The sequence below is a fragment of the Lonchura striata genome, chromosome 2 (genome assembly GCF_050655825.1).
Source record: "Lonchura striata isolate lonStrDom1 chromosome 2, ASM5065582v1, whole genome shotgun sequence".
Taxonomy (NCBI): Eukaryota; Metazoa; Chordata; class Aves; order Passeriformes; family Estrildidae; genus Lonchura; species Lonchura striata.
The window spans coordinates 49,860,432-49,876,393 of record NC_140704.1 but is presented as its reverse complement, the minus strand read 5'-3'; the positions used below and the strand labels follow the sequence as shown (position 1 = coordinate 49,876,393).

Below are 15,962 nucleotides of genomic sequence, written 5' to 3'. Positions count from 1 at the left end.
TTTCTTTATAATGACATGGTTGAATACTGCTCTGTCACTTTTATAACCTGCACCACACTATGCTGTTTGTTGCTGCAATGCTGGGTAAGCCTAATGTGAGGCAAGCAGGAATATTTTCCTTTGTCACCTTCACTAGGAATTTGCATTGGTTGTCAGAAAATAAAATGGCTAGGGCTTTGCAGGATAGACTAGGACTTTGTTCTTTATTTCACTCATCTGAGTAAGTATTCCAGGCCAAATAGATCTGTTGATTTGATAATTAGTAGTTCCTGACATCCCATTCACACCAGTATGAGATACCACCAGAAAAATATGCCACTCTGCTGGAGCGAAAGGTGGCACAATGTAACCCTGACAATATAGCACGGAGTTCTCTTCCCATTGATTTTCTTTTGCCACAGGAAACTTTTCTTATCCAAAGGCTTTACTTTGATATTGAAATCACTGTCTGCAGTGAACTTTTTGGGGTTGGTTACATGCTAAAAGAACTAGCAGAGCAGGTGGGAAAATCAAAGGAAAAAAACATTGCTATAAGGAAATCACCATACAATGGTTCATGGGTAATAAACACACTTCACAATAAAAGAAGGCCTCACATGCTGTGGATTCTTTCACTGATGAAATCTGTCCTCAGAGCTGCTGACTGATGACTGACAAGAAATTGCATTGTCTCCAGCCTTATTAGCAGCACATCACAATGTGAGGGATGTTGTAGTGGTCTGGAAATTACACTATTTTTTTACAAGGACAAAAAGAAGCATGAAAATGCAGTCTGACATCTATTTTAACTGAATTTTTGTTTCATATTTGAGGCATATGCAATTGGTTTTACTTCTTTCATTTACTTTACTTCTCAATTGCTCAGAGAAATTGCTCTGAAGAATACCTGAAGTGTTTCTGCCATCCTGCAGATTGCTTTTTGACCTTTCCCTGTCCTTTGTTTAAGCATGAATTCTTCTCTTTTTTTCTCCCACAGCTGTCCTATCATCATAAAAGCATTTCGGAAAAAACAATTAAATTTTGTCCCTCTAAGAAACAAACTCTTTCCTCCCTTTAAAGAAAACAAAACAAACAAACAAACAAACAAACAAACAAACAAAAAAAAAAAAAAAAAAAAAAGATCAAAGGCCAAATGCAGGGCATGTGTCAGCATTCTGATGCAGGACATACCCCAGGGAGAAAGCATTCCTCCTTTGGTATTGAAATGCAGTGGAACAACAGTAGGAGAAGAAACTGCACTCACCAGGAGTGAGGCCAAAAAAAAATTCAAAAAAATTAAATAGCTGGTGCTATGACTCATGTGCCTTCAGGTATGCTGGAAGGGTAAATTCAAAGCTTCCCAGTTTCTCTGCAGTTACTCAATTTGCATTAACAAACAGCAAGGAGATGCTATACTTTTTTTTTTTTTTCTCCTTTGGAGTAAAGCTCAGATTCTCAGTGTGAATTCTTGCAATCCTTAAGACAATACCCAAAACAAACTCCTTCATGTTTGTTTTTATATTTGTATGAACCTGAAAGCACTTACAAGTAGTATTGTCACAGTCAGATTTCCTTCTTTTCCTGCTCCCTTCCATGTCTCAAAGAGAAAAAACAGCTTTTTACTAGGCCGAGTGGATGCAGGGCTTCAGGAGGCAGCAGCTCTGCACCTTCCACCTCGATCACCTCCAAATCCTGCCCTGGTTAGACTCATTCAATTCCCTTTATGAGTGTTTAAGGTAACTAACTTCTCATTTTTCATAGTTAAGAATCACAGAACCATGAAAATCAAGGCAACATTCCTTGCCAGATCCAAAATAAATTCCTCTATTTTCAATATGATTGTGATCTGTTAGCTGAAAGTTACGTGTGACATTTTCTTCAGGTTGTTAATGTTAAGCTCTCACTCTGGTAAGTCTGAATACTGCAGTCAGGCTTTTTTTTACCTGTAGATCGTACTTCAGAACTCAGGTTTTAGCCTATTTTGGGTAAATATATATACTCACAAAAAATAGATATACTTTCTAAAGCTATTCCATTTTTCAGTCCTGTCAATATTGCCTTATTAAACATTCACAGTTATACTCTAGTGCTTTGAAAGTAGCACTTCAGTGCAACAATTCTTTCATTGAGAAAAAACCTCATGTTTCTCTTTTTAAAGAAAAACAAATCTTTCCTATAGTACTTATATATCTTAAAGAGGTATCAACCTGGTTATAAACTGATTTTCAACTGACTATAATATTGCTGTCTCACTTGTCATCCATAATAAACTACTTATAAAAAGCACAAATTCCTTATTTTATACACAGAAAACAAATAAATCAGGGGAATAAGTTAAAAAGAAAAATACTTAGTCCTGGCTCAGAAAATGTGATGAACTCTCTTGGTCAAAATAAAAATTAAAATAGGCCTGCTTTAGTGCTATTGCTCACTGAATGCAGATGTTTTGTGAAAGTTAAGTAGAGAGCCCCAGCAGCATTGCTGGCTGCTGCATGCCTGTGCAAAGGCAGCTGAGAGCTTTGAGTTCTCACACCAGACACCCATGTGCAATACTTATACATCTGCATGCTGCTTAAATAGTTTTGGCACCTCACAAGATGACAGGGCATTTATGCTTACAACAGCTCTGTGATGTGAGGAGATGTTTTTGTTATGGTAATGCAGAAAGCAAAGGAGGGCAGGAAAGATCCGCTCAGATTTAAAGTGAATACCTGTAGTACAGGAAGGAATTGAAGCCAGGTCTCATCTAGCAAGGCTGTTGCTCTGAAAACTGTGAAATCAGCAAATGACAGTCTAATATTTCTCAAATAGCTCTTGCAAAGATGCAAGTTTATCTCTGAGGTAACCTAAAGAGCACCTCCATAGACTCACTGGCAGGAAATTGTGAAATCTGGTCTGTTGTACACTTGACCTCACATTTTCTTCATGCATCCAATTTTATTTGATGTGGCATGGAAAAGTTTGGTGCTTAGTTTTTTCTTTTTAACCACTATGGCTATTTCCACCAGAAATGGACCTGGCTTGTCATTTAAATTTTACAGAAAATACATGGCACCTGTTGCCATTCCCTTAATCTGAGTCTGTTGTCCCAGACATCAGATCAAGTATCTATCATACTTTCAAATCAGTACAGAATGAACTGCAACTGCAACTTTCCTGGCAGTTTTAGGCTTTCTGCAGCATGCACACTTCTGTCCAGGTATAGAAAAGTGGAATAAAGCTCTGCTTTGCAGGTCTAGTACAAAAGTAGATTCAGAGCTCAGCCTTGTTTAAGCATATCAAACTACTTTCTGGCAGAATCTACCTGTTGGCATTGACTAGGGAGGCTTGGAAGTGTCATTAATCAGGTGGCTAAACCCCATCTCCTGTGACACTCATCCTGTTCTGCTGAAGGTAGTGCGAATCTTTGCATGGATTTATGATCACCCATAGTTTCACTGGTGCACATTGTTTTGCATATCCCCTGATTCTGATAGTTCAAGAAGGCCTTTTTTATACTGAATACTGTTACATTCATATAGGAGAAGCAAGTCCTCACTAGGTTTATATTCTATTAATATCCACAAGCAATTGGTGTACTTTGGTGGAAAGTTCCAACATGCATCACAGATTATTAGAGTAAGAGCAGCCAGAAAATGAGGGATGTAGAGCAATAGCTTTAAATCCCCACTTCCTGATATCACACACTAAATGTGCCTGAAAGTAGTATAAAATGTTGAGTAAGCTAACCAGATGAATGGTAAGCATTATCACCTTCAGGGCCCTCAAACTCTCTCCCAGATCAACAGCTGTGAGATTCTGACCCTTTACTGATGCCCTATGGCCAGAAGCAAACAAGTCTTAGTCTTTGTGACCACACTCTGGAAGTAGCAGCAATTTTAGGTGCACTCAAGCAGAATTTTTACCATAAGATGAACAATATTCAATATTCATAACTACATCTAAAATAAAAATAATAGAAAGGAAATTATGCAAAAAGAAATTATTCAACCATTTGTCTGAAGAATATTTGTAAATGCACCAAGTATTAGAAAATCTCCAGTGGCTGTCTTTGCTTATGATTTTGGAAAAGCTTCTTTTCACACCCAGAACTCCATGCAGGGAAGACATAGCATTGAGCACTGGCAAGTAGCATCACAGAGTAATAATTTTAACTTACTGATCTGAGCAAGGCCAAAGAGACATTTAGGAATCCCAGATGGGACATGCTTACAGCTGTAGGAAGTCAGCTTTGTGAAACAAAGAGAGAATCTTTTCCTTCTCCATTTCTCACGTCCTTGCCAGGTTTTGCAATTGCCAGGATTTTGTCTCCACCCTCTGTAAGGCAGGTATGCCTTGTTATGCCCATTAAGTGAATAACCAGCACTACTTCCTCCTTGGTCTCCAGGTAAAAGGTGACAGAAATCTGATCCAGTTTACTTGGAAAACTATGAGAAGTTGAGTCATCAGCTTGAGTCAGTGAGAGCTGTCCTACTAAAGAAGGGAGATTCCACTTCTTACAATGTCACCCTTGAAAAGGTCCTGTGTTTAAACTGGGGGGGTGCGATTTGGGTTTGGGGTTTTTTGGTAGCTCCAAAGATCTGCAGTTCCTTTTTTTATTAGGAGTAATATCTGATACTTGATTCATGACAATTCCTATTAACATTTCCATCCAACTGTCAGCACAGAACAAACCCAATTGCTGTAAAGACTGCTGAGCTCTGTATCTCTTATATATATGCATCTAGATAAGAAATCTTCCTGAAGCTGTGTTCAGCCACACCTATGTCATGCTGGCAGGGTTTTTCAGAGGTGAGAAACAATCCACAATTCCTGTTCTGGTTTCTTCTACAAAGCCAGCCCAAAGTGTTTAAATTTTAAAAATTCTGTCAACAGACAGTGACTGCATTGTATGTTGATGTAAAAATAGGTATTATTTTCCAAAGAAAACAGATCTGTTACCACTGCATTCATTTCCCTAAGGCCTCTGCTTTGAAAGGATGGTTTGCAGACCAATCTTTATTACACCTTATGCCTGATGTCCCAAGAGTCATCTGTTCAGATAGCATTTCAAATATTACAGAGGAAAAGAGAGTTGTGTGTGAAAACTTCCCTCTCATTTCAGCAGGAGGGATTGGGCTGCATTTGACCCTCTTTATGCAGGGAGCTTGAATGATTTTCTGGATGAAGGACTTTCATACTCCTAAGATAACTTCAGGAAGACTACACTTGTGACCTCAGGTGTAAACCCCAAGGTCACCACTTGTGACCTAAAATGTAGGTAGCTCTTTTGTTGGTCTGCCCTCAGCATTTCCAAGACGTCATATACCTGCATTCAGAACAAAGAAAATTATGTTTAAGCTATTTTTAGTATGTCCTAATAGTTTAAACAACCTACTCCTGTGAGTTGCTGAGCACTTTGCAGTCCTGCTGCAAGGATTTCAGGTTCTTTCAGTAAAGTGCATAATCTTGCACATCAACCTCTTTGATGAGCTGGAACTTGAGAGAATTAAATATATTCCTATTGAAGGCCCAATACACTCACAAAGCCAAAGTGAACCTCCTCTTATCCTTCCTTTTATAAGAGGTGATGTGCATGTGAGGAGAATTTCAAGGTTTATTACAATACCCTGTATGCCTGTAATAATAAAGCTACATTGAAAATTATTTTCTCAGTGCAAATCAAGTTAAACATACAGAACATTTTTTGCTCCATTGTGAAACCCTTTTGGAATAAAAAGTCACAGAACAGCATATTGAGAGTTGGAAGGGACCCACAAGGATGATCAAATTCACCTCACAAAACTGCAGAATAATCTGAATGCCATTTCAGAGGGCACCATTTACTTAAAGCTTTCTTTGTAGTAATGAACATTTAACACGGCAATTTATAACATTTACAGCTCTGGAAAAAAATGCTTCACACGCTTTCCAGTTCAGCCCCAGAGCAGTGCTGAGGTCAGGACTGAAGGTCCCAGTATCCCCAGAGCGTGAGGCCCTGGGCAAGCATAGCATCAGGCAATTCCAAAGATTACCTCTAAAATGAAAGGCGTGACAAGCAGTAAACAGGCTGGAGGTGAACATAATTGTGCATCAGTGTGCAGAGTGTGGATGTGGAGCCTCCACAGGGGCTGTGATCCCCACCAGCAGTGGCAGTGGCAGGACCCGGCAGCTCTGCCTGCGTAATTGATAGGGCATCTGCCCCAGAAGCAGTTTGTGTCAACCAGAAGCAGGGACTGAAGAATAAATTAGTGGTCACAGGGATATTTTTAGGCCCATCTTGAAAATACTTGGAGCTACTGCTTTAGATTTTTGCATGTTAATGCTTGTTTCTTACACCACTGTTGGAAGCAGAGGGCATCAAGAGTTTGGGAAGACTTTTCATGACAGGGCCCTTCACTTTTAATCCAGGAGCGCTAAAGTTGAGACTACTACAAAATATAATTGTTAAATGAAATTGCTTCCCCCATAACTTTTTCGGGGTGATTTAACCTTTCCCCTCTAAAATTGCAGTTATAAATCCATCAGAAGGATCTAATTATTTATAGCACTTCCGGACCACTGCTTGACTCTATGTTTTATATGTCCACTTAGTGACAGCAACTGTGATATTTTGAGTTTGGGGAAATTTTTATATAACAGCAAGAAAACATAAAGCTTTTCCAGCATTAGATTTAGCAAAATTTTGGAAAGGAACATCAATATAATTTTATAATTTTACCTATCCTCTTTATTATTCTCTGGTCAGCTACTCTGAATGAATTCTGCAGGCTCATTCCTGACTTACTTTGTGTCTGTGTAAAGTTTTGAAAATCAGCATCTTCCAATATGTGTTTTGAGATAAAGCCCTTGCTTAGAATTGTGTAAAGACTCTACATGCTAAAAGGAATAAAAATTAATTTCTTCTTTGGATGGGCAATATTGTGCAAAACTGTAGCAACTTTGCATCATGTAGAAAGGTAGTAGACAATGAAAGACTTCTTTTTAAAAGACTGTTTATGGCCTTGAGCATTTCTTACAGCCCTTGTTTGAATACCGTACTCATATGTTATTATAATATTTTTAATCATTATTTAATAGCTTACGAAATGTTCATAAACACACCTTCTTAATCAAGTTCACATATCATTTAAAAATTTCCTTTCACAATGTTGTCCCAGGCAGCACAGCTGATCCAGTACCACAACATCTCTAAATGAATGACTACCATAGGAAGATAGTCAAGTGATCACCAGTGGAGTAGATGATACCAGTGGTGGCCAGTTTTCAGTAATTCCTGTAGGAGGTTATCAAAGTCAGCATTGCTGCAAGAACATCAGCCTGGAATTATGATTTTAATGTTGAGGAAGAGGCAGGACTGCATTATTATGGGAAGCACTACTAGTACTTTTTCATCTGAAAGTATTAATTCTGTCAGAAGTTGGTATATTCTCTGTCAGGAGTGTTAGAACACCACATCTTGTCTCAGGTTGGTTTGAAAACTGTATCACCTCCTGGGATCTGCAGTTCAGGTATCTCTTGCCTCTTTTTCCCAGCTGAGTCAAACTCCCTAGTTAACTTTACTTCCCATAAGGGCATCCTTGTTATGGAGGTCTTGTGAAGGATTGAGCTAGCAGTGGATAACTTACAAGCATTGTCTCCAGTCCTTATAGGGGCTGGAATTGTCATCATTCCTTTGGGAGGTCCTTCCAAATCCATTCAAATTTGGTGATCAGAACTGCTGTTTTTCCTTTTCCTTCTTTGTTGTTTGTTTACTGTGTCTTTTAAGCCACTCTTCCTTGTATCTCCTTCTTTGAAGCATTATCTACCACAAAATTTCAACAAGAATGCATTTAAATCATAATTATCCTTGTCTGTGGTATTGATATGAGATATAGGTATAGGCTTTCTGTGTGCCCCAAAGGAAATATTTCCTTAGCTTTGTGAATCCAAGTAGTCACTAATAAAATGGAGATTGTTCTTTTCATTCTCATAGAAAAATAGTGAGGCTCTTAACCTAAATATTGTGCTTAAAAAAAACAGCAGTAGAAACATGCACAGACTAGTTCTATCAAGTCACAGTAATATGTTTCAACCAAAAGGTGTCAGCACATTTAATTTACCTTTTTTTCTTTTCATCCTCTTTTTCCTGTTCTGTTCAAGATGTGGGAGCATTTTTTGAAGAAGGAATGTGGCTTCGTTACAACTTCCACTCCCCAGGAACTAGCATGAAGGATTTAGTTAGCCGGACGCTTTTGAGCTCTGCAGATCCTGAGATCACAGTACCTGACCTCAGCTTGAGCAAGGAAGAGCTCAGCTTCAGCTTCAGCACCACCAAGTCCCCTTGTGTCTTATTTTACGTCAGTTCCTACACCCCGGACTTCTTGGCTGTCCTCGTGAACCCCACTGGTAAGAAACTACTCTGGGGTCTCCCCATTGGAGGCACAATTGACAATGCCAGGCTGATATTCAGAGGAAGCTCTGAATTAATGAGAAAGTCTCTTCACCCTTGTCACATTAAAGCACTTAGAAACCTGATCCTTTATTCTGCTCCTACTAGATCTGATACTGATGTAACTGTTCAGTTCAGTGGTGTTTCTTTAGTCAATCCTCCCTCACAAAACAAAAACAACCAAACAAAAGAAACCAAAAACCTGCTATAACAGTCAGACCCATGCCATGGGCCAATATTATGGTGGGGACAAGCCGACATGAAGGCACGTGAATAGCTGAACTGGCAATGTCCCTAGTAGTCAGTAGAAAATGTCATGCACTGTTCTGAAAATCTGGATACTCACTGAGGTGACTAAAATATGGATGTAGTATAGTATGTAATGTCCTAAACATTTTGGTGATGGATGAAGGTTGGATATGGACCATTTGCTGCTACTGTATTAAAACTCTATATGACCTAAATATACTTCGATTCCAAATAGTGCCTTAGTGCCCCATGAAAACCATAATTAGGATGATTTTACTACTGTTCTCTTTTATGGGATAATATGAATATTCTACATGCCACTCATTTTTTTCCCTTCATGGGAAAGAAAGGACATGCATGAGAGAAATTCAACAGCACACAACTAAACTGTAGTTATTGAGGTCTAAGTCTGCTCTTTTGGGCCAGAATATTTCCAGTTTTCATCAAGAGTGGGGGCTGTGTTTCCCTTTTCAAACATTCTTCCTTTTAATCAAATATTTAAATGTGTTATGAAGAGCAGACATTTCACTTTTGTTTAGAAAAGAAAAATCTGTCTGGCAGTATGTTATGAATATCAATTAACCACTCCTGATTATACTTTTCCAACAACGTAACCTCAGGTTTTTATTTCACAATACAATACTAAATTTCCATGGAAGTCCAGACGGTCACTCATCAACAGCAATTAAATGTGAGAGCAAGGAAGTCCCTTGTGTGAATTATGTGTCAGTGCTAATTTGTTGTAATTTTGCCTTTATTCAATGCATGTCAATGGTTCATTCTTTAGAAAATGTTATGCTTTGTATAATTTTGTAGAATTTTACTGCAGCAAGTATAATAATCTCAACAATAAAGTGTTACTTGATGTGCTCAATTTTGTACCAATTGTCCATATTGTTCAAGGCATAACTCCAATTTGTTTGGTTTGCAGTCTGAAGTGTTTACAAACACTGTGGTTTGGAAATGCTGGTCATTGTCACACTTGTGGGTTATAAACTAGAGGCAGTTTTGGCCCAGTAACTTTATAATCTCAAACACCAGCTCTTCTCTTACAGCAGAGACCGGCTATGAGAGCAATTAAGTGTGAAATGATAACAACTGTATTTGAAAATAAAGACAGGAAAATAGCTGGTGAATAAAGATCAAAATACCTGAGGGTGCTTTTCACATTTTTTCTTTTTCACTAGGGAATCTGCAAATTCGTTACAACCTCGGGGGCACCAAAGAGCCATACAACATTGACATTGACCACAGAAACATGGCCAATGGCCAGCCCCACACTGTTAATGTCACACGGAATGGGCGGGACATCGTGCTGCAGGTAAGAAGCTTGCTTCCATCACTCATCTCTTGCAGCATTTTGTTTCTTGATGGGTCTCCAGTCCTCTGAAAAGATCAGTGCTATGTAGAAAATAAGAAGTACACTAAATGGGGTTCTGCCTGCAGATCACACTCCTAGGAGCTAATAAAAGCTATTCACTGCCTCTGTTGCATCAGCTCATGTTGTTCTGAGATCCTCATTTTAGTGTGGTGACAGCTGGGCTAATACAGGTGTCACTGTAGATGCTCGAGGGCATCAGAGGCATCTGGGCTGATAGATAACATGGGACTTAGGATAAACCTGTGCCATTCTGGAGCAGCAGCTGGAAGCCAGGAAGGATACCCTACAGCATTTTAAATGGTAGTGAAACCTGATGCAAATAATATCATTCTGTAAAGTCCTGAGTCTGCAAATGAGGTTGTCTTTAAATTTAAATTTGCCCTGCAGTCCAGTGAAATTGCAAGAGCTGTTTTGCAAAGATGAGCAGATGCCCAAGTGTTTGTGTGACATAAGCCTAGGACAGAGAGTATTGTTGAAGGCACATCTGGCTTATTTAGGTTTTGGTACACCACAGGTAGGAACTTCACCTTTCCATGTATCTCAGTTTACAAAACATTGACATAGTATAATGCTATTTATAACTGAGAGGAGTGCTGCAAGAAGCAGTCAGTGTATCCAGGCAACCTCCTCTCTGTGGTCACCACAGAAGTCTCTTTCCATTCCCTGGTTGTCACATCTGCAAAAATGGAGATTATGAGCAGGGTGTAAGAACAGTTTTGCTCGCAGGAGAGTCAGGTGGATGGGAGACATTAATCTGGATTTGTTAGTTCAGAAGAAGCAAACTAAAACCAATATCAAATGAAATATAAAAAAGGGACGTTTCCTTGGGAACCAATCCCAATGGTGAAGGATGGTAGTCATCACAGTATTATCTACCTGAATATTAAAATAAATCCCTGACAATTGTTGTTTCAAGGTACCAAAAGGAAACTTTTCAGTGCATTACAATGTCATTTGACTGGGACTCTCAGCACCCAGAATAACACTGAATGCATTGAAGTAGAATTGTCACAAAATTATTCACAATAACAAACAACCTAAAAAATTCCAAACCTAAAAAAATATATAGGTGGTACATCCAAACTCTTTTTAGACTTTTGGAGGTTGGGAGGGATATATATTGATATATGTGTCTGTCTTGCATGCTGTTGCATTTGTTTCTCCTACAGCTAGATGGAAATAAAGGAAGACCTATAGTTTGGTGTCCCTCTGGTGTTAAATTATTTTATTTTGGGGAAGTATGGCATGGAGTCCTAGCTGGATGATTTAGGTAGTTGTAAAACTACATAAATTACATTCCAAAGGATCAGAGGAGATACCTTGCCCAGTTGGAAATTATGTACACAGCCTTGCACCACCTCACCCGGACTTGATACGCAACAATTCTTTCCCAGAGTTTTATGAGACCACTGCCTGTCTAGAACTTTGAAGAGTAAGAAGCATTTTGGTTAGTGCTGCTCTGCGGGCATAAAAAAAAATTAATTTATTCAATGTGCTTAAAACTGATCTATGTAGCCAGAAAGCAGATTCATTTGAGACTTATTACATGAGATAATCTGATGCACATACAAGAATAGGGAAAGAAGGGTCCCATACAAAGCAAATCCAGAAATCCTATTCCTACTGTACCCTGAAAGAGACTATTTCTATCAAACTTTGTTTGTCCTCCATAACTTTATTTTATTATTTACCTGCTTACCTTCTGTAAATGAGAGAAATTATATGGACAGAAATGAATCTGCTAAGTAGATTGTTCACTCGAAAATTATTCCTGTTCGAAAATGAACTCCTCACAGTTTGAAAATACAGAAGATATAAATACAGTTTTTCTCAGTATGCAGAGGACAAATCATAAAGTATGAGTTTTCTCTTGCAGATCTGAGCTATGAACATTTGAGTAGACTTTTATTTCCTGCTAAATCCTTCTCCAACCTGATGAGCAGCTGGTTTGCTTGCTTTTAAAGAAGACAGCTTGCTTGCCAGGTGCTCTTGCTCACACTTCTTCATCTCTACAGGGCATAAAAGTGCCACAAGAAGGATTTATTTCTCATCAAAGCTTCAATTCAAGAGCACTCAGTATTTTTGAGATCTTAACAGCAAGTTCATAGTTAGAGTACCTGTCTTTCTAACTTACTGTAATAACCCTGTAGTGCCAGAGAGATTTAAAAAATCTGAAGCCAGGCAATAAATTGGTACCATATGAGCTGTGTGAATCAGAGTTTTATCATGATTCTCAAGAGTTTCACTTACATATAAATATGAAAAAACACTCATTAGTGAACTCTATGAGACTTCACCTCATGCTAGCACACAGGAGGCCACTGATTACTTACATAAAATCAGAATTGGGATTTAAAATCAACATATCCACAATACTATATGTCCATAAGGTAACAAAATTAATTCAAGAACAAATATTTATTGTGAATTGCTTTTGTTATAATTGTATCGCTATTCCTAACATACCATGGCAGTCAAGACTGAAGGTAGTAGCAAAGGCTCTTTCAAATAGTTTTTATGTTTCAGTTTTATACATTCACTGACTGCAGACAAATCAATAGTTCTACATTAAATAACAAGCTCACAACTGTGTTGCCAGTGGTTTCTCAAGGATAAGATTAAGGATATACCGTCAATTTACATGTCAGAAAAAGCAAATTACATAAACTCAGGGACAAAGATATGCTTATTTTCTCATTTCCATGAGGGGAACAAAATTAACATTTGATAGTAATAATTCCTATCCCTCCCCTCTAGTAAAATATCAGATACTAGTAACCATGGCACACCTCCAAGGCTCCATTTCTGTGGCAAGAAAAAGCTCAGACTGAGAGATAAGGAATGCATTATTCCAATAAATGACATTTCAAGAGCTGAGCTTTAGGTTATGGAGGGCAAGTTTTACTTTGTTTGACTTCATTAGAAGATTTCATGCTTCAGCAAGGTATTTTACATATCATAAAAACCAGCTCACTCTTTACCAAGTGTTCATGGGTGATTAACACTATTCATACATCAGTAAAATCTTCTTTGAAGAAAGCCAAGGACAAAAGCTCCCTAGCAGAGGTTCTGATCCAAAGCCCATTGAAGTAAATGAAAGGCCTTCCATTGCCTCCAGCAGGCTTTAAATTGTACCTTAAAGAACTGTGATAGTTGCATCCTGAGTGCAAGATTCATGCCTTCTGCTTCTTTGCATGCCCCTAGAGTAAAATCAGGATGGAATATGGATCAGAGACTTTTATATTCTGTTGCACAAAGGTAGATCAGCCTGCTACAAAGAAAAAATATAAGGCAAAAAAAAAAAAAAAAAAAGAAAGAGGAAAAAAATATACTATATGCTTTGATTGTTAGTAGAATAAAGCTGATAGTCAGCAGGACTCGGGCTGGGCCTGTTAGCTTCCTCACAGATACATTCTCAACAGGTGTCCAGCTCTCCATCCCTGCTTTAAAGCCATTTCTGATAATGGATTGTGAGTCACAGTTTCTAACACCTTCTTTGTTCCTGAAAAGGATTAAACCGGAGCAATTTCTTAAGGACTGAAGAAACGCTGTCCTAAACTCTCAGTATGCTTTCAGGACAATTGCCAGCAGCCACTGCCCATCTCAGAAGGCCACACAAAGGATGGCTGACAGTTCTCTCCTTCAGGCCTGGACAATATGTCAAACTGTGGTGGAGGAGCTGTACACAACAATACCATATAATCTCAATGTTAATTTCTGACTCTGCTCAAAATCAGCTAAATTATGAAGCTTTATGGCTAAATCATGACCTGAACTCAGCTGAGATTGTGAACAATACAGAAAATGTATTTGTAAAAATCTCCATTTTCCAACTTTACCAGAGGCAAGCAAAAGTATGCACCCATCTTTGTGAAAAATGATCAATTAAATGTTTGACCCTTACCCAAATGAAATCAAGAAGAAACAGATTTTTTTTTACAAGTCCATTTCCATTTAGAGCTCTGCACTACTTGAAAAGAGAGAACAATTGCAAACTCCTAGATGGCTTAAAAATGTAAATCATACAGAGTTAATTCAAAACTAATCTGAATTACAAAATAAAATAGTAAACATAATAGCAATAAAATAAATGGGTGAAGTGGAGCAAAGCACTTGGCATATAATCCCCATTTTAAATGCAATTAATATATCAAAGATTTTTATCATTGTAGATTAAATTTTGTTCTCGTTAAAGCAAATGGAAACTTTCTCATGGACTTCAGTGAGGCTATAATTTCATCTCTCATCATTATTGTTGCTGTAGAATCACAAGTATCATATTTCATCTATTTTGAAGCTTCAACAGAAAATTATCACTGTTTGAGCTCTAGCTTAAGAGAGGCCATAAAAAAATCACCAAATTATTTTCTGCAGCTAACCAAAAATAATGATAGCAGTAAAACAAATTTTGTAGTAAGACATTTTATTTAGCTTTAGAGACTTCAAATGATAGAAAATGTACCATATCCTTTGGCTATGTCTTACAGTGCTAAGTACCATTCTTGTAAAGAATTTGCACCTAATTTACAGTTTGAATTCAACATTTAACTTTGGGATCTTTGTGTCTATGTTTGATAGATGAAAGAAATGTTTAATGTCAGGCATCACTCCCCTTCACACTGTCTTAGAAATGCTGATTAAAACATCTTTTCATGTTGTCTGCAAGATGCTAAATAAACTGATCTATTTTAGTATACCCTCATCCTCTATAGTTTTTGAGACTTAAAGCAATTTTTTAACTCTTCTCTGAAAACTCTCCCTTTTGAGTCACATTTTGAAAACATTTACCCTAAGATTAGAAATTGTAATGGTTTTTATGCCATCAAAATGATGTAGAAATGCCATCTTTATTTATTTCCTTCATCTTCTGGGAATTGTGCTGCCTCAACATCCTTTGGGTAGTGCTGTAAATTGTCTGGACACCAGATTAATCTGAAGGCTGGTCTAGCTAACATTTAACTGGTAGGGAATGGGGAAGTAGTGCTCATGATTTGAAAGGAACCAGTCAGACAGTATATACAAATCCCATAGCCACTGATATGAATAAAACATGTTTTAAGTATCCAGGACTTTAATCACAGGTAAAACATGTAAACCATAGTCAGCATCAATGCAACAGTTAACCCTCTGCTTTGTTTCCTAATACCCAGCAATTCTATTGTATTAAAAGAATAATTAATTAATTTCCAAACATGTTTTGCTTAAATGGAAAAAGAAAAAAATTTGTTCTATTAATAGTAAAGGCCTTCCTGCTGAAATGAATTATTTAAAATCCCTGGGGATACATCTTTTTCACTATGTATTGCCCTTCTGTAGTGGCAATGTATTACTCAAAATGCTACTGCTACAGAAAGGCAAACTCAGACCATTTTCTAGAGCATAGCCATACATTAGAGCTACATGTTTAATGTATTAGCACTTAGTTGACCCATTACTGCTAAGCTCTTTTTCAATCAGAAGTCACAAGGAAGTGATTTTACTCAGGTCTGAAAATATAAGAGTTTTTTCCCACAAATAGGTGACAAAGCAGCATAAGAAGCTATCAATATATATCAACAAACTTCTGAAAATAAAACAAAGCTTTTATTGACATAGTATATCATGCCTATAACCCTAAGCAACATCTGGTTTCCAAAATATAAACAATTACAGACCCCGATCTTTTCATAATTCAAGTTCCCTCCAACTATAAGTATGTTACAGATGTTGCAAATGACCAGGTGTTCAATACTGAAAAGTGTCTGTAAACAACAGCAAGAAACAGCAGAACAGAATTTAAATTGTCTGTACCAGAATCACAAATTAGCAAATAATTCACTGATTATTAACTTCTTTACTTGTTCTTTTGTGCTCACAGGATGACCATGAGCTCCAAGATGTTTTGTTGATTTAAACTGTCACTGAAATTACTCAATTTCTTTATTTTACAGCATGACACACAAT

At 37.6% G+C, this 15,962-nt stretch overlaps 1 protein-coding gene and 1 long non-coding RNA gene across 6 annotated transcripts in view; one reads left to right on the top strand and one right to left on the bottom strand.

The window, feature by feature from the left end:
* The window catches only part of LOC146768232 (uncharacterized), a 31,422-nt gene extending 23,318 nt beyond the window's left edge, over positions 1–8,104 (bottom strand). Inside the window, exon 1 of the long non-coding RNA XR_014953310.1 lies at positions 4,139–8,104. This is a non-coding gene — a long non-coding RNA (uncharacterized LOC146768232). The remainder of the gene's footprint in view (positions 1–4,138) is intronic.
* Positions 1–15,962, top strand: part of CNTNAP2 (contactin associated protein 2) — a 1,072,692-nt gene that overhangs the window by 984,803 nt on the left and 71,927 nt on the right. For all 5 annotated transcript variants that reach the window (XM_031503926.3, XM_077786381.2, XM_085573411.1 and 2 more), the window contains 2 exons: positions 8,101–8,346; positions 9,826–9,959. In XM_031503926.3, the coding sequence (XP_031359786.2) occupies positions 8,101–8,346; positions 9,826–9,959 (380 nt within the window). The remainder of the gene's footprint in view (positions 1–8,100; positions 8,347–9,825; positions 9,960–15,962) is intronic.